The 21803-nt window shown below is 44.6% G+C and overlaps 1 protein-coding gene across 1 annotated transcript in view; it reads left to right on the plus strand.

Moving 5' to 3' along the window:
- Positions 1-6269: 6269 nt before the first annotated feature.
- The window catches only part of PTPN2 (protein tyrosine phosphatase non-receptor type 2), a 148875-nt gene continuing 133341 nt past the window's right edge, over positions 6270-21803 (plus strand). Inside the window, exon 1 of the mRNA XM_082258979.1 lies at positions 6270-6459. Within this exon, the coding sequence (XP_082115105.1) occupies positions 6403-6459 (57 nt within the window). The 5' untranslated portion in view covers positions 6270-6402. The remainder of the gene's footprint in view (positions 6460-21803) is intronic.

The raw sequence follows: 21803 nt of genomic DNA on the forward strand, positions 1-21803 counted from the left end.
CCTTTTTTTACGTAACCCCGCCGTCACATGATATCAGGGTGGCGTCACGTGCTTCAAGTTTTGTAGATAAGATATTAGGGACTGTGCTGTCAGTGTTGTTACAAAATATGGCACAAATAATAATAGGGAAACGGCATTCTTGTTTAGCCATCAGGAAGATTATCTCCCCTTCATGACAAGGATTTTGTTTTTGCCATATGGCACTGCGTTACCTTAACCACTTAAACCCCGGAAGATTTTACCCCCTTCCTGACCAGGCCCTATTTTGCGATTCGGCACTGCGTGACTTTAACGGACAATTGCGCGGTCGTTCGACTCTGTACCCAAATGAAATTGACGTCCTTTTTTTCCCACAAACAGAGCTTTCTTTTGGTGGTATTTGATTACCTGTGCGATTTTTACTTTTTGCGCTATTAACAAAAAAAGAGCGACAATTTTGAAAAAAATAACAATATTTTTCAAATTCTTTTATATGAAATTCCCCCCCAAAAATGTAAAGATCAAATTTTTTTAACATTTTAGGCCAATTTGTTTTCTGCTACATACGTTTGGTAAAAAAGAAATCGGAATAAGCGTATTTTGATTGGTTTGCGCAGAAGTTATTGCGTTTACTAACTAAGGGAAAGATTTCTGTAATTTTTGGTGTTTTTTTAATCAGTAATGGGGGTGATCTGCAATTTTTTTTTTTTTTGCGGGACTGCGACATTGCGGCGGACAGATTGGATGCTTGACTGACATTTTTGACACTTTTGGGGGTACCAGGGACATAACTACAGTAATCAGTGCTATACGTATGCACTGTTACTGTAAAAATGACACTGGCAGGGAAGGGGTTAACTTTATTGGAGAGGCAGGGGTTAAATGTGTCCCTAGGGGGTGTTTCTAACTGTAAAGGGGCGTGGCTTTTCGTGTAGCCACCGAGATATACAATCCTACATAGCAGGACCGTATGATCTCTGCAGTTACACAAAGGAGAATGACAGGCGGCTTTGTTTACATTAGCCGCCTGCCTTTCTCCCTCTGCACCGGACGATCGCGAGTGACCAGCGGACATCGGGTCCGCCGGTCACACACGCGGACTTGTTAGGGAACAAGCGGGGCGAGAGCGCGCGCGCCCCCTAGAGGCTCACAGGCAAGCAACGTAGTCCTACCTCACTTTGCCTGTACGGGGCTAAACGCCGCAGTAAATAGTCGTGCGGCGGTCAGCAATCGGTTAAAGCGGAGTTCCGGCCACATACAACTTTTTTAGATAAAAATACCCCCCTAATCCTAATCTATCCCTAATTACCCTAACAATAACCCTATATTACAGGTCATTACAGTAAACAAATAAAGATAAATACCTTTAAAATTGATTACAGAGCGTGGCCATCTCTGTTGTGGGCGTCTGAAGCCGCTGTGTCTCCTGCTGTGTCCTTCTTCCTGGAACTGGCTACCCAGAATGCCAATCGCAATCTCGCGCATGCGCTGTAGATTGTGATCTGCATTCTGAATAGTGGCCGGGCCGTTCCCATTGCATCCTGGGATTGATGACACTCATCTCCCAGGAGGCAATGCGAAGGAGGAAGTGACGTCGGCGGCCATGTCCGCAGAGGGAGGAAGAGGAAGTAAGTATATTTACATTAAAAACAAGGTAAGCGAAAAGAAAAAAAAAATGTCATTATCCAATTCTTTTTCAGGTACTTTAAAGCAAGCGGACAAGCCAAAAATCATTTTTAGGGTGGAACTCCGCTTTAACAACTTCAGCCGTGGAAGGTTCACCCCACTTCATGACCCGGCCATTCCTTGCAATACGGCACTGCATTACTTTACCTGACAAGTGCACGGTCGTGTGACACTACACCCAAATAAAATAGATGCCCCCCCCCCCCACAAGTATAGCTTTCTATTGGTGGCTAAAGACCGACAATTATGAAAAAAAAATATATATATATATTTTTTACTTTTTGCTATAAAACACGTGCAATAAAAAATGTAAAAAATCAAATGCCTTCATCAATTTAGGGCAATATGTACTCTGCTACATATTTTTTGTAAAAAAAATCCCAATAAGTGTATATTGATTGGTATGTGCAAAAGTTATAGCGTCTACAAACTAGGGGACATTTTTATGGAACTTTTATTTATTTATTATTTTTTTTTTACAAGTAGTGGTGGCGATTTTTATTGGGACTGCAACATTGCGGTGGACAAATCGGACACTGACACTTTTTTGGGGACCAGTGACACCATACCCTGATTAGTGCAAAAAATGCACTGTCACTGTACTAATGACACTGGCAGGGAAGGGGTTAACATCAAAGGGTTACATGTGTTCCCTGGGAGTGCTTTCTAACTGTGTGGGGTGATGTTTTAACTGGGGGAAAACAGAGATCCATGCTTCTGCTTAGAAACACAAGATCTCCATTTTTCCCTCTTACAGAATGGCGATCTGCCTTGTTTACATAGGCAGACCGACATTCTGCCTCTCTCACAAATGATCGCAAGGTGGCGGGCATTAATCGGGTCCTCCCAGACCCGCTGATTGGCTCCAACTGTGTCCAATCACAGCAGGAGTGGGTAGCTGGTGGCACGCACATGCGCCCCAGTCCCATTGCGCAAAATCATGTAAAGGAACGTGATTTCGCACAGTAGAGGCCACCCTGCCACAGTATATATGCATGGGGCAGTCCAGAAGAGGATAAAGGATAAGTTCACCTTTAGGTGGAACATGTAACATGTTCCCAATGCTGCTGTTTGCTGCCCTCTCTCCCTGTGGCAGCAGTACAGTAAAACCTTGGATTGAGAGTAATTTGGTGTGAGAGCGTTTTGCAAGACAAGTACATTTTTTTTTTAATAATTTTGACTTGATAAACAAGTGATGTCACAACTGAGTATAAAAGAGAAGAGGGGCGCCTCTAAGTGTAGCAATATGGTTACTTTTAATAAAGGTTCAACATTTAGCAACTCATATGGTTGATGAATAAAACAGGCACATCTAATTATGCAGGCTTTCGGGGTAAAGCTGTCCACATAGACCGTTCTCCTCACTGCCATCCACGTCATCCCTTCCACACTGCGCTCAACGAGCGCTTCAAGCCTCAATTTCAGATCGCTCTACTGCAGGGTAGTCTTCTCGCTCACGAATGCAGACTGATGGCGGTGAGAGCCGGTGGTGCAGAGAATGGTCTATGTGGACAGCTTTACCCCAGATGCCTGCATACTTAGGTGTGCCTCTTTTAATCATCAACTATGTGAGTTGCTAAATGTTGAACCTTCATTAAATGTCCCCATACTGCTACACTTAGAGGCGCCCCTCTTCTCTTTTATACTCTGTAGCTCCTGCTGGATTTTGCTTCTAATCCCCTTGTGGAGGCGCCATTTGTGAATGGACATTTTATGGTTACACAACCTATCACATTGCTATAATCTTTTAATATGGACTATAAACTGAAGGATTTATGAATAAATGGTTGTAGAACAAATCATCTGAGTTTCCACTATTTCTTATGGGGAAATTCGCTTTGATATAAGAGTGCTTTGGATTACAAATATGTTTCTGAACAAATTATGCTGGCAATCCAAGGTTTTACTGTACAGGGAGAAGTTCCCTGTACTAGCTGTCACTTTTTAAAATCAGCACGTCATTCATTCACACAGCTCTGTGTGCTAATGAACAACAAGCCCCGGCATCCTTTGGGGTTGTCTGTTTGTAGTTCTCAATGAACTACCACTGCACTGTTGAGTGCTGTGGTAGTTTATTGATTTGTTCCTGTCAGTGTATCTGCCTGTCCGTATGGGTATACAGATATACTGACTGTAGAAGACCTCCATGGGACCAGCGATCTTCTGATAGCTGGTGTAATGCTATACAGGCTCCAAAAGAAAAAAAAATAATAAATGCACATTTTTTTACCTGCAAAAAAAATGTGCATATATTATTTTTTTCTAAAAAGCGAACTTATTCTTCAACCACTTGACGACCGGCCGCCCACCGCAGATTTACTGCGACAGGCGGCCGGTCCTGGGTAAACAGACGTAGTACTACGTCGCTCGCTCAGGAGACTCTAGGGGGCGAGCGTGCGCCGCCAGCAGCGCATTCCCGCCCCCGCTCGTCAGCCGGGGAGCCACCGGCCACTCGCAATCTCCCCCCGCTGACAGAGAAGGACGGACTGCTGATGTAAACACAGCCATCTGTGATCCTGCTATATAGGATCGCATGTCTCTGTGATGATCTCACAAGCCCAACCCCCCCACAGTTAGAATCACTCCCCTAGGCTTAAATTTAACCCCATGATCACTAATAGTATTAACCCCTTCCCTGCCAATGGCATTATTACAGTAACAGTGCATATTTTAGCACTGATTACTGTAGTAATGTCACTGGTACCCCCAAAAGTGTCAAAAATGTCAGTTAGGGGTCCGATCTGTCCGCCACAATGTCGCAGTCCCACAAAAAAATCGCAGATCGCCGCCATTACTAGTAAAAAAAAAAAAAAACAATAAAAATGACATAAATCTTTCCCGTAGTTATTAGACGCAATAACGTTTGCGCAAACCAATCAAAATACGCTTATTGCGATTTTTTTTACCAAAAATATGTAGCAGAAAACAAATTGGCCTAAAATGATAAAAAAATTCGATTTTTACATTTTTTTTGGGGGGGGGGGGAAATTTCATATAAAAAAATGTGAAAATATTATTTTTTCAAAATTGTCGCTTTTTTTTGTTTATAGCGCAAAAAGTAAAAATCGCACAGGTGATCAAATACCACCAAAAGAAAGCTCTGTTTGTGGGGAAAAAAAGGATCTAAATTTCGTTTGGGTATGGCGTTGTATGACCACGCAATTGTCAGTTAAAGTCGCACAGCGCCGAATCGCAAAAAGTGGCCCAGACGTAAGACAGCAAAATCCTCCGGTGGTAAAGTGGTTAAGCCTGGTACACACAGAGAGATTATCGGATGAATGATCGTCCATTTTATTTTTTTTTTTGCATGCTAGTCTAATTGTAAAATGAATGAAGAGGTTATTAAAGCGGAGTTCCACCCTGGAATTTTTTTTTTTTTTTTAAATACCCCCGGGACAGTCAGGGCTAGTGCATTCCACAATGGCTAGCCTCTGATCTGTCCCGGGTTGCACTTACCTGTTAGGACAAATACTTACCTTGAAAACGTCTTGTCCAGCGCTGCCATCTCAGATGTGGGCAGCTTGAAGCCAGCGAGATCCTCTTCTGCGTCCTCTTCCGCCTTCTTCGGTCCCTCGATGCCCTGCGCCGGCCCCGCCATCACTTCCGGTGCCGCAGCGTCGTCCCTGCACAGCTTTTGGGCATGCCCAGAAGCTGTTTAGAAGGGGATGACGCGCGCGCCCCGGAACTGACGTCGGGGCCGGTGCAGGCGCAATAATTCCTGGGAGCGATGACGTTCAGCTCCCAGGAATCATTGCAGAGCCAGGAAGTGACGACGGGCCGCGGCCGGGGAAGGAGGAAGTAAGGTAAGTATATTTTCTTCGCTACGAGGTAAGTAAAAAAAAAAAAAATGCGATTATACATTTCTTTTTCAGGTGACCAGGAGCGAGAAGATGGAGGTAAGTATAAAATTAGGGTGGAACTCCACTTTAAAGTTACAAAGTTCTCGTACGATAGAATAAAAATTTGAAAATAATGTAACGTAATGTGTTGTATTTTCAGATGAAAACTGTACTGATTAAATAAATAAAAATCGCACAATCTGGTATCCTACAAGAAAAAAAAATTTGGACGATCCGTCCTGATTGGCTTTTGAAAGCTGTGTACTAACGATGAGATTATTGCTTTGAAAGCGGTATTTTTCATACGATTTCTGATCATATACTAGGCTTTATTATAAAAGTTCTACAAGAACACAGCGATGACTAATGAATGAATGTCTCACAAACCTGGCCAATGTACAGAGGTCATGCCCAGGCACTTGACTGAAACGCCCCATCTTTCTGCTCTCACTGCAACTTTGGTCCTCCTAAATCCCCCAATTAAACATCAGTCAGCAGTAAAACCTAACTATGCCCACATCAACCATGGTCGCCCTGTACCGCTGCCCTTACTTTGGTCCTTTTCACGTACTACAGGGGATCTCCAAATGGGAGGAGCAACAAGCAATGGGCTAGGACTATCTGTCCCAGCTCGCTGTTTATTGGCTGCTCGGCTACAGTGCCGGTTGCCAAAGGCAGGTTAAGCGAATAATGCGGAGAGGTGGGCGTGTTGCTAACCGGAAGAGGGTGTGGTTTGGGAGGCCGGTTCGGTTGCTGTCGCAGATCAGGGCCGTAGCTGGTTTCCTCTTCTCTTCTCGTAAACAGCGCTGCGGTGTGCCAAGAGTGCCCGGGGAGCGATGTGGCCGAGTGGACAGCTGTGAGAGCGGAGTTCCTGAGAGAGAAGCCAGGCATTGGAGACATGGAGAACGAGTTCAAGAGCATAGACGAGGAGAACCGCTGGAGTCCGCTTTATGGAGTGAGTATGGGCTGTGTGTACACATTACTGGCAGTGTGTGCTCTCACCTCTCCGTGTACAAGGCACGGCAACCCTGGCACTCTTCATCTCATTATTCATGTCTAATATCAAGGCTGAGCTGAGACATCATTGTGCCAACTTCTAATGGGCGCTAGATCAACTATTCCAGGGAAGTGCGTTTCCTTGTTCGGCCCATAATAGATGCAGAGGAAGCCTATTAATTACTGGTGATTGTTTTCTGAATTATGCAAGCCATATCATTACAGTAATCGTGATGTTGGGTGGAGTAGTCGCACTATACACAGGATTTCAGCATAATTTACATCTGAATGGCCTCACTGAAACCAGAACGTACCCCAGAGTTATCTAGATGTAAACCCCAGTTGCTGAAATGAGAGGGGACCCCTGTGTCATCTGAGTGTAAACCCGATCACTGAAATGAGAGGAGACCCCGGTGTGACCTGAGCGTAAACCCCTGGTCACTGAAATGAGAGGGGACCCCTGTGTCATCTGAGTGTAAACCCGATCACTGAAATGAGAGGGGACCCCTGTGTCATCTGAGTGTAAACCCGATCACTGAAATGAGAGGGGACCCCTGTGTCATCTGAGTGTAAACCCCCGGTCACTGAAATGAGAGGGGACCCCTGTGTCATCTGAGTGTAAACCCGATCACTGAAATGAGAGGGGACCCCTGTGTCATCTGAGTGTAAACCCAATCACTGAAATGAGAGGGGACCCCTGTGTCATCTGAGTGTAAACCCGATCACTGAAATGAGAGGGGACCCCTGTGTCATCTGAGTGTAAACCCCCGGTCACTGAAATGAGAGGGGACCCCTGTGTCATCTGAGTGTAAACCCGATCACTGAAATGAGAGGGGACCCCTGTGTCATCTGAGTGTAAACCCAATCACTGAAATGAGAGGGGACCCCTGTGTCATCTGAGTGTAAACCCGATCACTGAAATGAGAGGGGACCCCGGTGTGACCTGAGCGTAAACCCCCGGTCACTGAAATGAGAGGGGACCCCTGTGTCATCTGAGTGTAAACCCCAGTCACTGAAATGAGAGGGGACCCGCGGCGTGACCTGAGCGTAAACCCCAGTCACTGAAATGAGAGGGGACCCGCGGCGTGACCTGAGCGTAAACCCCAGTCACTGAAATGAGAGGGGACCCGCGGCGTGACCTGAGCGTAAACCCCGGTCACTGAAATGAGAGGGGACCCCCGGCGTGACCTGAGCGTAAACCCCGATCATTGAAATGAGAGGGGACCCCTGTGTGATCTGAGCGTAAACCCCGGTCACTGAAATGAGAGGGGACCCCCGGCGTGACCCGAGCGTAAACCCCAGTCACTGAAATGAGAGGGGACCCCCGGCGTGACCCGAGCGTAAACCCCAGTCACTGAAATGAGAGGGGACCCCCGGTGTGACCCGAGCGTAAACCCCAGTCACTGAAATGAGGGGACCCCGGTGTGACCCGAGCTTAACCCCGGTCACTGAAATGAGGGGACCCCCGGTGTGACCCGAGCGTAAACCCCGGTCACTGAAATGAGGGGACCCCGGTGTGACCTGAGCGTAAACCCCGGTCACTGAAATGAGAGGGGACTCTGGCATGATCTAGATCTAAACCCATATCGCTGAAAGCAGATGGGACTGCAGCATAAGATAGAGCTTAACCCAATCACTGAAATCCTAAGGGTCCCCAGAGTAATCTAGCGTTTAACCCGATTACTAACAAAAAAGTAAATAAAAAAATATTTCACTGCAGTGCAAGCTCTAACAAGCAGGGCCCTCACCATCTTCCTGTATTGGATTGTAACTGTACTGTCTCATTTTACTTGGTGAAGTGCTGTGTAAACTGTTGGTGCCATAAAAATAATCTAGATCTGAACGCAATCCCCTATATTAGGGCTCATTCACACCTGTGATTAGGGCCATCAGTGGATTCCTACAGTTGTCATTACAGGTGTGTGAGACTAGCTGCAGCCGATCAGCCTACACAGAGCAATGGCTGGAACCCACAGCTATCTGCTGCTGTTTGAATGTATCTGCACATTGAGCGTTGTTACCTGCATTTAGGAGGGCTATTGGCCCTAGATGCAGACAGGTTGTGTCCAGGACTGATCTTGTGTTCTGACTGCAGGTAACTGTTGGATGTGTAAATATGTGCAAAACAGCGGTGGATAGTTGTTGCCTGTCATTGGTTTGTACAGACTTTCTGGCTGTAGCTGTTTGCACACACCTGTGATCTTGCTACTGGAATCCTCTTAAAGCCCTTAATGTAAGTATAAATGATGTCTTTATTCTTTATAAATTATGCAAATTTTAGCCATGGAAGTTCTTGTTCAGGCACTTAGTGTTATGGGGTGACAACTGTGTCCCATTTGTGCTCCTGTCTTGTCATCCTGTCACATGCACCCCTGGCTGTGACTACAAGCAGTTGTGCTGTCGCATATTGTGTAGGAATGGTATACCATTTTCACTCTAAGGAGCCATGCCAGAGCAATGATGTGCAGCCAATGCTGGAGTAAGTGCATGTTCATTGGAAATTGCTGGAAGAGCTCAGCAGCAGTGATATGGGATAGGCTGAAAAAAGTATTTCATTTACAAAAAAAAGGCAATTGTTTATTATGCCCTGTGCTTTAGAAAACAAAATTTCCTACCGTTGTAGAGAGAGAGCAGGTACTTTAAAACATGATGATCAAGAGATGAACCACTAATGCAGCTCTGCAGATATGCCTGCACTGTCTGGTCTCCAGCCTTTTTCCTAATAACCCTTTACCCATCATTTTCCCTATTAAGATTTCTTCTGGAGTGTGAGAGGCCCCCCTCCACTCATCCATCACTGTGCTGTTTGGTCCCCATCATTTTCCCTAATAACTTTTGTGAGCTGGGGATAGGTTGCAGGTACTAAGCTCCCTGGCGTGAGCACACTTTTAGGCACCGATACAAATCTACACTGCAAAAAACACACAGAAGTGCGCAACCACCTCGTGATGATCCCTCCAGCTGGAACACAATGACGATAAGTCCTAAATGCAAAGGGTTGGTCTGCTGACGCGTTTTGGGGGTAATGCCCATTCGGAGATGACCAACCTGAGATACCCAAATATATATATATATATATATATATATATATATATATATATATATATATATATATATATATATATATATACTGTATGTGTGTGTGTGTGTGTGTGTATATATATATATATATATATATATTAGTAACGGAAGAATCTGTTACTATATATGGGATTTGCCCTGGGTCTAGCGCTGAAAGTGTTTATGGACTTCTGATGTTCACCGATACCAGTCCAGTGATGTAAATGGCACTAATCAACACAGCACTGTTTGTTACTACAAGTCTGTTTAGGGTTCTTTCACATAGGTTGGACTCTTCTCAGCTAAGCAGGGAGATCCACTAGCGGACGGATAACCAGTCGGTGCCTGATATGCAGAGTAGACACACACAGCCTGCTTTCCTCTGACTGACGGTCATTCGATCTGCAAGACCAATGGGGAAGGGATCCCCCCATCCATTTGATTTTAGTGGACAGGATCAGATGTTGAGGGGCATAAATAAACACATGTCCATTTACATCTGTTGCTCCATAGAGGGCAATAGATGGTCCGATCAGGTCCACCTAAATAAAATAACAGACCGCGGAACCATATTGTTATGCCTGTGTCAACGTATGGTACAACAGTGTTCCACAAAATAAAACGGGGCAAAAATTCCAAAACAATATCCTAATCTTGTCCCAGAACTAACTACGCCAATTCATGTCCTAACTAGCAGGCTGAGCAAGCCTAATGCTTGTCCGTCTCCACAAAAAACTTTACAGTTTCCACCAACCTTGCAGCTCTCACAGACATGACTTGTGACTGTTTCCCCAGGATCCAGAGTAGGAGTCTCCAAACGTTTCAAATAAGGGACAGTTTACTGTCCTTCAGACTTTAAGGGTGGCCAGACTGTGTGGCTATTGGGAATAGAAAAGGTCCCTTCATCAGTGGGAAAAAATACCACAGCGTTTGATTCAGTGGGAGGAATTGTGCCCCCCATTGTCGGTGTCATTGGGAGGAATTGTGCCCTCCCCCATTGTCGGAGTCATTGGGGAGGAATTGTGCCCCCCAATTGTCGGTGTCATTGGGAGGAATTATGCCCCCCATTGTCGGTGTCATTGGGAGGAATTGTGCCCCCCATTGTTGGAGTCATTGGGGAGGAATTGTGCCCCCCCATTGTCGGTGTCATTGGGAGGAATTATGCCCCCCATTGTCGGTGTCATTGGGAGGAATTGTGCCCCCCATTGTCGGTGTCATTGGGAGGAATTGTGCCCCCCATTGTCGGTGTCATTGGGAGGAATTGTGCCCCCCATTGTCGGTGTCATTGGGAGGAATTGTGCCCCCCATTGTCGGTGTCATTGGGAGGAATTGTGCCACCCATTGTCGGTGTCATTGGGAGGAATTGTGCCCCCCCCCCCATTGTCGGAGTCATTGGGGAGGAATTGTGCCCCCCCATTGTCGGTGTCATTGGGAGGAATTATGCCCCCCATTGTCTGTGTCATTGGGAGGAATTATGCACCCCATTGTCGGTGTCATTGGGAGGAATTATGCCCCCCATTGTCGGTGTCATTGGGAGGAATTATGCCCCCCATTGTCGGTGTCATTGGGAGCAATTGTGGCGCCCCCCCATTGTCGGTGTCATTGGGAGGAATTGTTCCCCCCCCCCCCCATTGTCTGTGTCATTGGGAGGAATTGTGCCCCCCCCCCCATTGTCGGTGTCATTGGGAGGAATTGTGCCCCCCCCCCCATTGTTGGTGTCGGTGGATGAAATGGTGCTCTGAGGGCTAGATAAAGGCAAGCAAAGGGACACATCTGGCCCCTGGTGATCCTAATCTTCTAAATGTGTGAGGTGCAAAACCTGACCTGGACAAAGAATCCGATCTCTAAAAGTTTGAGAGGAGGCTAGAAAATGGTGTAAACCCCCAACAGGACTTTTCCAGGGTTCCTTTGAGACCCGCTACTACACACTTCTGGATCGTGAGAGAACTGTGCCACTGGGCAGTTAGGGACAGCCATAGGCAGTGATGCGGATACCTGAAGAAGGACCTTGCTGGATATAAAAGATAAGGAGAGGATACAATTGGGACTGGAGTATCTGATGACCATGGCATTAGTGAAGTAAAAAGAGAACTTGTTTAATTTTTTTTTTTTTTTATTATTATTCCATTGATTAGGTAGAGGGGCTGGAAGGGGGGTTCTTGTGTTTTCTTGAGTTGGTCTTTAAATTGCTGACTAAATAGTTCAAAGATCCTTATCTTTAAAGGATGCCCCAAATTATAGAAATATATCGCCTGCTGTTGATTGCTTCCCTGTACACTCACATGTAGGTTTGCACCAATACCGTTTTTTTTACCAGCGAGTACGAGTACTGATACTTTCAGTCAAGTGCTCGCCGATACCAAGCAATGATACTTTGCGGTACAATTTGAGCCCATACAAAGTGAATTGCCCGCACCTCTTCTGTGTGAACCCAGGTTGAAGTCACTATGACAAGTCTGGGTTCATACAGGAGTGACGGGGGAAACTGCATACTGTTCAAATCACATGTGATTGTTTGCAGTGCAATTTGAGCCCATTCATTAATTTTGTATTTGCTTAAATTGCACTGCAGTTTCAAGTATTGGAGCATTTGCACGAGTACGAGTACACGAGTTAATATCAGCAATGATAGTGGTATCAGTGCAACCTTACTTATATGGCTTTAATACTTTGTCACTGAACTGGAACAAGCATATTGCTACCGAAGTCAGACCTGATCTGCAACCTCTTCTGGATTGGTGACTTGGAAAGCTATTAAACCTCTCTACTTTACTTTATAAAAGAAAAAAAAAATACTTTTTTTTTTTTTTTTTGTATTTGCCAGTGCAAGTATTGTACTTGTCTGCTGTGCTGACTGTACTTTGCTTTCAGTGGGGGGAAGTTTTTTCCATGCTATAAGGAGTAAATGGATTCATGTGCTTATAGTAATACCATGCAAGCTGTGAAGCAGAATATTTGCTGTCCAATGTTGCATTGCAGTTGTGTATTCAAAGCAGTCTCTTTGTTCATCCAGATCATGACCATATTGACAAATCGAATGGTGCTGTATAAGAAGGCATTGTCATCCTTGAACCAGATCAGTGCCATTTTACAAAGGCTTTAAGATAAAGCAATGCTGCCATACAGCCATAGTTCCTGGTTACAGATGGAAGTGACTTGTGACCGCTTAAACACAAAGGCATCTCTGTTTTACATTTAGAAATTAGGTGACTTTTTATTTGTATGTTCTTTAGTTAATCATTTTTTCAATTGTGAAATAGTAACTAATCAAAAAAGTACAACGTAATGGTGGAAAATACTGAAAAAATATATGATGGCCATTTATTGCCATTTTGTGTTCCTCTTAACCTCCCTGGCGGTATGATTCTGTCAGGAATTACATATCAAAAGCGGTACAATTTTTTTTTCATGGAAATTTGGCGTTATGTATTATAGGCCTACAATTATTAGTAATTACTGACTTAAACCTGACCAAAACAAGAGTCTAGTAGACATCCCAGATGCGATAAATTTGAAACACAAACGCATGAATTATAATCAAATCAATAATATAATTTTATTATATATATATATATATATATATGTATGTGTGTGTATATATATATATATATATATATATATATATATATATATATATATAATAATAAAATTTTATATATAATAATAAAATTATATTTTTGATTAGATTATAATTCATGCGTTCTATATTATATGTATGTACACACACACACACACACACACACACACACATAATATAAAATGTGTTGTGTTTGTGTTTTGTGCAACGTTTTTTGAATTTCCCTCCCTAGTTCCGCTCCCATGCAGCATTGCTGCTGCAGGGAACAGAACTAGGAAGTCATCACACCGACGGAGGACGGACGAGCGGCGGGGATCTCGGCTGGCGGTCACAGCAATGAGAGATCATCGCTGGATCGCCAGGAGAAGGTAAGAGACACCGCTGCGCTCTCTGCACATTCACCCCGAGCGTGACTCGGGGATACCGATCCTGCACTAAAAAATCCACCCCGAGTCACGCTCGGGATTACCGCCAGGGGGGTTAAAATAATTGTACTCTAGATGCAGCCAAAATACCTACCTGTATTTTTCTTGCTATCTGCATGTCACCCCCCGTACAGCATCACTAGGGGCTTATCCACATGAATGTTCCGTGATATTGTCTGCTTTAACACAAAACACCTGAAGTTGATTTACTAAAACAGGAGAGTGCAAATTCAAATGCAGCTCTGCATGCTAGCCAATCAGCTTCTAACTTAGGTTTGTTCAATTAAAGGGGTTGTAAACTCAGTTTTTTATTTTTTTTATTTTAATGCGTTAAGTTAAAGCCTCCTGTGTGCAGCAGCCCCCTAATACTTACTCGAACCCCCCTCTCTATCCAGCGATGTCCACGAGTGCCTTAGCCACCTGGAACTCTTTCTCCTGATTGGCTGAGACACAGCAGTGGTGCCATTGGCTCCTGTTGCTGTCAATCAAACTCAATGAGCCAGTCAGGGGGAGAGAGGGGTGGGGCCGAACGGCAGCAACGTGTCTGAATGGATTCAAGGAGCTGAAGCTTGGCTCTGGTGCCCCCATATATCCAAAGAGAAAAAGTGACCGAACTCAAAAGGTAGATAAACTTGAAGTGTTTATTCCCAATCGTAGAAAACAACGGTGCATCGAACAGACGTGGACACGGTTAACGCGTTTCACGACTCTATGGGTTGCTTACTCATAACTAGGGTTATGAGTAAGCGACCCATAGTCGTGAAACACGTTAACCGTGTCCAACCGTGTCCACTTCTGTTCGATGCACCATTGTTTTCTACGATTGGGAATAAACACTTCAAGTTTATCTACCTTTTGAGTCCGGTCACTTTTTATCTTTGGATATCTGATCACTGGACGGCGGACCCGACCAGCACCTGGGTGCTTTTGCCTCACCTTGAGCGGCTTTTCCTGTGTTGTTTGAATGATCTCGGGTGCCCCCATAGCAAGCTGATTGCTGTGGGGGCAATCAACAGGAGGGAGGGGCCAGGAGCATGAAAGAGACTCGAGAAGTGGAGGATGTGGGCTGCCCTGTGCAAAACCACTGCACAGAAGTAGGTAAGCATAACATGTTTATTTTATTAGCAAAATAAAAACAGACTTTACAATCACAAGTTTGACCTAAACACCTGGGAGCCGATTGGTTTCTATGCAGAGCTGCACCAGATTTTGTACTCTTCGGTTTTAGTAGATCAACCGCACAGTTAGGATGGTTGGTGCAATAGGGTGAAGGAGAGCATACAAAGTTCCCAGCACAGCTGGAGAACTGACCAAGCTGTACTCGCATGCCAAGCGTGGTCAGTTTTTAATAGGAAAGCAGAGGGACTGGCAGGAACACCCAGGGCTTTCACACATATTAAGCTTTACAAAGCGAACAGGATACTTGTTCATACATGATACAGCAGGCACATACCAGGGATAGGAAATGTTGGTTTTACATATTAACTACATATGTTGTATGCATGTTGCTGTAAACCAGTCAGATACTTAAATTGGTTGTAAAGCTTTTTTTTTTTTTACCTTAATGCCATCTTGGCATTAAGGTAAAAAATGTTTAGGTGTTAGCAACCCCCCCCCTTTTACTTACCTGAGCCTTCATTGGATCCAACCCCATGTACCTCTGCAGCTTTTCTCTCCCCTCCCTTTTGGTCTCACTGGCTTTGCTGGGGCATCGGTAACCATTGGCTCCTAGTGCTGCAAACAAAACCGAGCTGAGTCCCGCTGTCTGTCAATGGAGGCAGAAGCAGGCTGGGGTGCGAGCATGTGTGAATGCCCCCATGGGAAGTGGCTTCCCTCGGGGGCAATGGACAGGGAGGAGGGGCCAGGAGCGCCGACGAGGGAATTGAAAAGTGGAGGTTTGTTGTCGCAGAGCAAGTAAGTATAGACATGTTTATTAAAAAAAAAATGACCTTTTACAGTCACTTTAAAGTATTTGTTAAAAAGTCGTGTAATGTTTGTGAATATCACCACGTATTATGTTTGATGCTCTTTACCGATGCAGATGATCTGTAAGGGTGTCTACCATTTAAGAGGCTAAAAAAATCCTTCTTGTAATTACTTGATACTCCATGCCAGGAAACCTATAATTTCTTCTAATCCTTTTGCAGGCTCTTCAGCGTCCTGCTCATAAACAATAACCTAGCCTGTGTGAATTAAATTAGTCATCAAGGGGTATGTGATTGTTTGCTTTGGTAGTTCCTTTGTAATAGTATTGCCTTTTAATGAGAAATAGTTGGCAGCAACAAAAGCTTTCCCAGGCTTTGTCACATCATCATTATATTGCTAATCTAGTTGTATTTGGCAAACCGTGGAACCTGTGAACTTGTACTGACAGCTAAAGAGTTCTAGTGAACAATAAATTTGGATAAAACACAGTAGTAAGTATGTATTTAAAGCTCCAGTCCTGGAAAATGCATACCTGTGAACTATTTTATTTTCCCAAGGATTTGTCATTTTGTTCAGCCAGCCTTGTGATCCTCTGTTTGAAAACACAGCCATGTCCTTCACCTCTATATATGTACTGTGCAAACTACAATCCAGAGGCCAAGGGCCTGCCTGTACTTACTTGCAGGAGTATCTGGTTCACATAATTGACCAGAATTGCAATTCTTCTGGCAAAGTGTGTCTAGCCATGATTAGAGTAGGTAATTACTGGCTGTGCGAACAGTGCTGAATACCCGTGGCTGCCGACAGCCCGTCTTTGAGCTGTGCACTGCTATCAGCACAAAGCTGTTAATTCCAGCCGCAGGAATCCTTAAGTTCTTGGCTAAACACCCATGTGAATGCAGCCTAACATATGAGCATGTGAAGCCATATAGCCATCTGCTCTTTTTGCTCCACAAAATACCGCTGCACAAAGCAGTTTCTCCTAATAGATGGGGGGGGGGGGGATCAAAAAAATCTAGTTGCCTACACTCCACCTAAAAATTTAAGATGTCACTTACACTGTAGGGTGTATTTTTTTATTTGTCCTGTGAAGCTGCATGTAAATATGTAAGAATGCCGGACAAATCAGTGTTCGGTTTTCTCTCCACGTCAGATGTTCTTCATCCATAGACATAGCATGAATTAGGAAAATGCTGCAGCAAGATGGCTGGATGGAGCTGATACTTAACCACTTAAGCCCCGGAGGATTTGGCTGCTAAACGACCAGAGGGCATTTTGCGATTCGGCACTGCGTGACTTTAACGGACAATTGCGCGGTCGTGCGACGCTGTACCGAAACGAATTTGGCGTCCTTTTTTTCCCACAAACAGAGCTTTCTTTTGGTGGTATTTGATCACCTGTGCGATTTTTTTTTTTTTTGATCACGCGCTATAAACAAAAAAAGAGCGTAAATTTTGCAAAAATAGCAATATTTTTCCCTTTTTTTTTATATGAAATTCCCCCAAAAAAATGTAAAAATCAAAATATTTTAACATTTTCGGCCAATTTGTTTTATGCTACCTATGTTTGGTAAAAAAAATCGCAAAAAGCGTATTTTGATTGGTTTGCGCAAAAGTTATTGCGTTTACTAACAAAGGGAAAGATTTTTGTCATTTTTGTTGTTTTTTTTTTTAACGCGTAATGGCGGCGATCTGCAATTTTTTTTGCGGTACTGCGACATTGCGGCGGACAGATCGGACCCTTGACTGACATTTTTGACACTTTTGGGGCTACCAGTGACATTTCTACAGTAATCAGTGCTATACATATGCACTGTTACTGTAAAAATGCACTGGTAGTGAAGGGGTTAACTTTATTTGAGAGGGAGGGGCTGTGTGTGTCCCTAGGGGCGTGATTCTAACTGTGATTGGCTGTGGCTTCAACTGTATGCAGAGTGATCAATGGATCTACATAGTAGATCCATGTGATCAGCTCTCATACAGAGAGGAGAATGACAGGCAGCTTGTTTACACAAGCTGCCTGACTATCTCCCTCTCCCCCGCCGATCGCAGAGTGGCCGGCGGCGATCGGGTCCGCCGGTCACGCGCGCGGGGGGGTCCGTGACCACGCGGGAGCGGGAGCGCGCCTCCGGCGGCGCGCGCTCGCTCCCTAAACCCTCACAGGCGAGCGACGTAGACCTACGTCACTTTGCCTGTGAGGGGCTGACCGCCGCCGTAGATAGTCGTGCGGCGGTCGGCAAGTGGTTAAAATTGCACCGATCCACTATACGCATGGAGAAATGATCTCCCATCCGTCCGTCCTTTTTTTTTTTTTTTTTTTTGCTAATAAGATATTGGCGGCTGTCAACAGGCACACATGTTCGTTGACACCCGCCGCCGCCGCTCCATAGAGAGCGATAGATGATCCAGTCGGGTCCACCTATAACACTAACAGGTGGCCCTGATCGGTCTGCCCATGTAAAAGGGACTTTGTCATTCATGCCAATCCTTGAATGTAACGGTTTTGGGAAATTAGGTTTAGTTCTGCTTTTAAAGGAAAACTCCAGTCCAAAAATGATTTTTTTTCCCTATTAATAGTGTCTTAAATATCTTTATAGTTATTTATTTTCTGGCTAGCTGCTTGTGTAGCTTAGAAAGTCCTATCTAAACTAGACAAATATCTTCTTCCTATTCTTCACTGACAACACTTATCTCCCTTTTTATCTGAATTTGCTAAGCTGTCTTTCACTTCCTGAAAAGGTTGTCCGTCTTTCTTAGACAGGCATGTCTAGACATGCCCAGCCCCACCCCCATCCCGCCTACAGAAAACAGAAAATGATTCAGAGAGTGAGAGAGGGGGGGGAGGGGGGCACGTGACCAGTGCAATATATGAAAATAGGAAGTTACAAAGAATACAGATCGATTTCTATTGCTCATTACATGTGAGTAATGAATTTTAGCCTCCGTTTCCACTAGTGCGACTTGTCATGCAACTTTGGACATACATAGTTGCATGACAAGTCAATCCATTAATTAAAATGGCACCTGTTCCTATCTATGCGACTTTGAAAATCAGCAATTTTTTTTTTTTTTTAAAAGATACCTGCACTACTTTAATGCGACTTGGATCCAGAAAGTGTAACATTGGATCAAAGCTGCACTCAGTCGCACTCCAAATTGCACAACTTAATGTCTCTTTCACACGGGCGGTCCGATCAGATCCGCCTGTCAGTTTTTTAGGCGGATCTTATTGGATGCCCTATTCAGCCCTATGGAGCAGCGGATGTCAGCGGTGACATGTCCGCTGCCATCCGCATCCGATCCTGTCCGTGAAATCCGGATGGATGGAAACCCTATATTCCCCATAGAGAGCAGCGGGGGGCTGTGACACCTCCCTCTCCACACTGCAAGCGGAGACGGAGCTGTCATCCGCCGGCTCAGCGGGGATCGTGGATCGATTCCCGCTGAGCAGCACGGATCCGCTTACGGAGGCGGACCGTGTGAAAGAGCCCTTAGAGTTACATTAGTAGAAATGTAGCCACTTGGCTAGAGTGCGGCTTTACACTCTTGATCAAAGTTGCATCAAAGTAGTGCAAGCACCTTTTCAAAGTTGCTGATTTTCAAAGTTGCATAGATGGGAACGTGTGCCATTGAAATCAATGGGCTGTCACTTGTCATGCGAATTTGTTTTGCAATAAAAGTCATACGAAAGGAAACGTAGACTTAGTGTGGTTGCCTGTACTGTTCCTTTTCATGTATAGAGATCATTGTAGACTGTGAGCTGAGACCCTTAGAGCACTTCTAGCTACACTGACCGTCTCCCCTCCCCCCCCCCCCCCTTCATTCTTCATTCAAAGCCCAGGACAACTATACTGTATATGTGCACTGCACTCCCCCCCCCCCCCCCCCTGTGTTCTGTGTGAATTATTTCTTCATTTCCTCATGAATTAGGATGTACAACACATTCTATTGATGAGAGAACACTGGGTGGGAACCTATGATCAGCTCCTCCCCATTCTCTATATGCCCACTGGCTACACAGGCACAGTGTCCCTCCCTGGAAGTGATGTCACTAACTTTCAGTAACCACACCCACTTGCTGCTCTTGGACTCATCAGGAAGAGGAGTTGAAGTCATGTGACAGCACGGAATACTGCAAAATAAAGGTTGAATAACTGGGATTTTTTTCACTTAGACATATAAAGCTGAACTCTGCTCACATTGCTGATTGCAGGGGAAAATTTAAAGATATTAGACTGTACTTCCGCTTTAAGATGCAGTTTGTCTCTCAGTTTGGAAAGCTTTCCTCTCCTATCCTGTTACTTTCAAAATAAAAAAAACAAAAAAAGAATAATTATAATAGTCTATTTTAGTATCCTGTTCATAAACAACATAGCCTGTGTGAATTAAAAAATTAGTCTTTTGGGTATGTGAATGTTTGCTTTGGCAGTTCCCTTGATGGCAATGTATTCATGAGAATTTGCTTCCAATTACTGAAGTTTTCCCAAGGGTTTAGTCACCTTTTTTATTTGGATTTTTATCATCTGTACTTCTTTCATTCGGGGGTTCTTCTCCCTGCAGCATTTGGTCATTATTTGAATTTGGTGCAGATCAGAAAAATCTGTTAAATAAAAAAAAAAAAAAAAAAAAAATAATAATCTCAAGTCAAAGCACGGTAACTTTACTGCACTTATTGTCCTTTTTCTACTTCCTTCAGCCTCATGACTGTATAAGGTTGTGTATATTTTTTTTTTTTTTTTAACCTAAAATATGGGTCTGGGGTGATGGAGGTATAGTCTGCAGGATCGGTTCGGGTTTCCATCCATCTGGATTTCACAGACAGGATCGGATTGGATAGCAGCAGGTGTCGGCAGACATGTCACCGCTGACATCCGCTGCCCCATAGAGATGAATGGAGCATCCGATCAGGTCCGCCTGAAAAACTGACAGGCAGACCTTATCTGAAAGCTGGTGTGAAAAGGCCCTTAGTTTGATCTAATTTTAGTTTGTTTGGACCAAGCTGATGCAAACAAACAATTTCCTTCATTAACAGATGCGTTAAGCTGGGAGCGCTGTATAAACTGTATGTAGTATCCGTTACATTTTAATAAATGCAGCTAGGTTTCAAAATTGGAAAATGTAATGGGGGTATCTATCCCTCAAGGACAATGCAGAAATCCGTAGTGGGATGGAAAGGGAAATTGGGACTTTGTTTTACCCAGAGGTAAAGGAAGGGAAATAGACCAGAAAAGAAAAATGATATGAGTGTCACAAGTTAGCCTGCAGTGTACCCTTACCTCCTTGCAGCAGTGTTTTTCTACCCTGCTAACTTTCACGTGTGGTTTGGCTGTGCTCACCTATGGGCATCGTCTGCTACTCTGTAGGCTTTTTTTTCCTTCCCTTCCGTCACTTCCTGGCCAGCCTCCTAGTTGGCTTGTCTATATAAGACATGCTCGGTGTAACCCACATTGCCTGAGCAGCTTCACAGTTCTCTGAGCTCCCGTTTGCATACCTTTTGGCTATATCGTGTCTGATTACTCACATACCGACCCCGGCTACGTTTACAATCTGTGTTTGTTCGCCCTGACCTCGGCTTGTCTCCATGATTTCCTTTCGTCTGCTGCTTGAACTCTGCACACGCCAGTGGTCTCCGCATCCTCAGCTGGGCCTACCTTGGGGCTGTGACCTGGTTCCAGCTTGCTGCAAGTCCATCCCCACCATCAGGGGCTCTGGTGAAGCAGCAGGCTGGGGCTTAAGCCCCGTACACACGCACCGATTGTTGGCCGTAAATTTTCGGCCAGCGGCTGATTGTCGGCTTGTTAAAATGATGCTTCCGACAACCGACTGCGACTTTTCGGCCGAACAAAATCTGGTGTGCATGCTATAAAATTTTTGTTGGCCGTCACCAGAACGGCCGATTGTTCATCAGTCAGGCCAACAAAAGTCAGATGAGCAAGACTGGGCATGCTCAGAGAAGAAAAAACACACGGAAAGTAGACCAGAACATGACATCACTTTTGCAGTTGGTTGTTGTTGGCCGACAAAATTCGTGTGCAGTCTAGAGCACATTTCAACCAACACAACAACACTGGACAAAAGACGGCCGATCGGTCGGCCAACAATCGGTGCGTGTGTACGAGGCTTTAGACTCCGCACCTTGGGGAATCATGAACTGGCAATCTACAAGGGCTTACTACCACAGACTCCTGACAATGAGTATATTAAAAAGTTGTTCTAAAGTTTATTCAAGCATTGTTTAAAATGCCTCAAATGAGGAACCATAAATTAACAACCAATTTAAACATTAGATCACATGAGGTACCCACATAATATCTGA

This window comes from Pelophylax lessonae (genome assembly GCF_965119305.1).
Source record: "Pelophylax lessonae genome assembly, chromosome: 5".
In the NCBI taxonomy this organism is placed as follows: domain Eukaryota; kingdom Metazoa; phylum Chordata; class Amphibia; order Anura; family Ranidae; genus Pelophylax; species Pelophylax lessonae.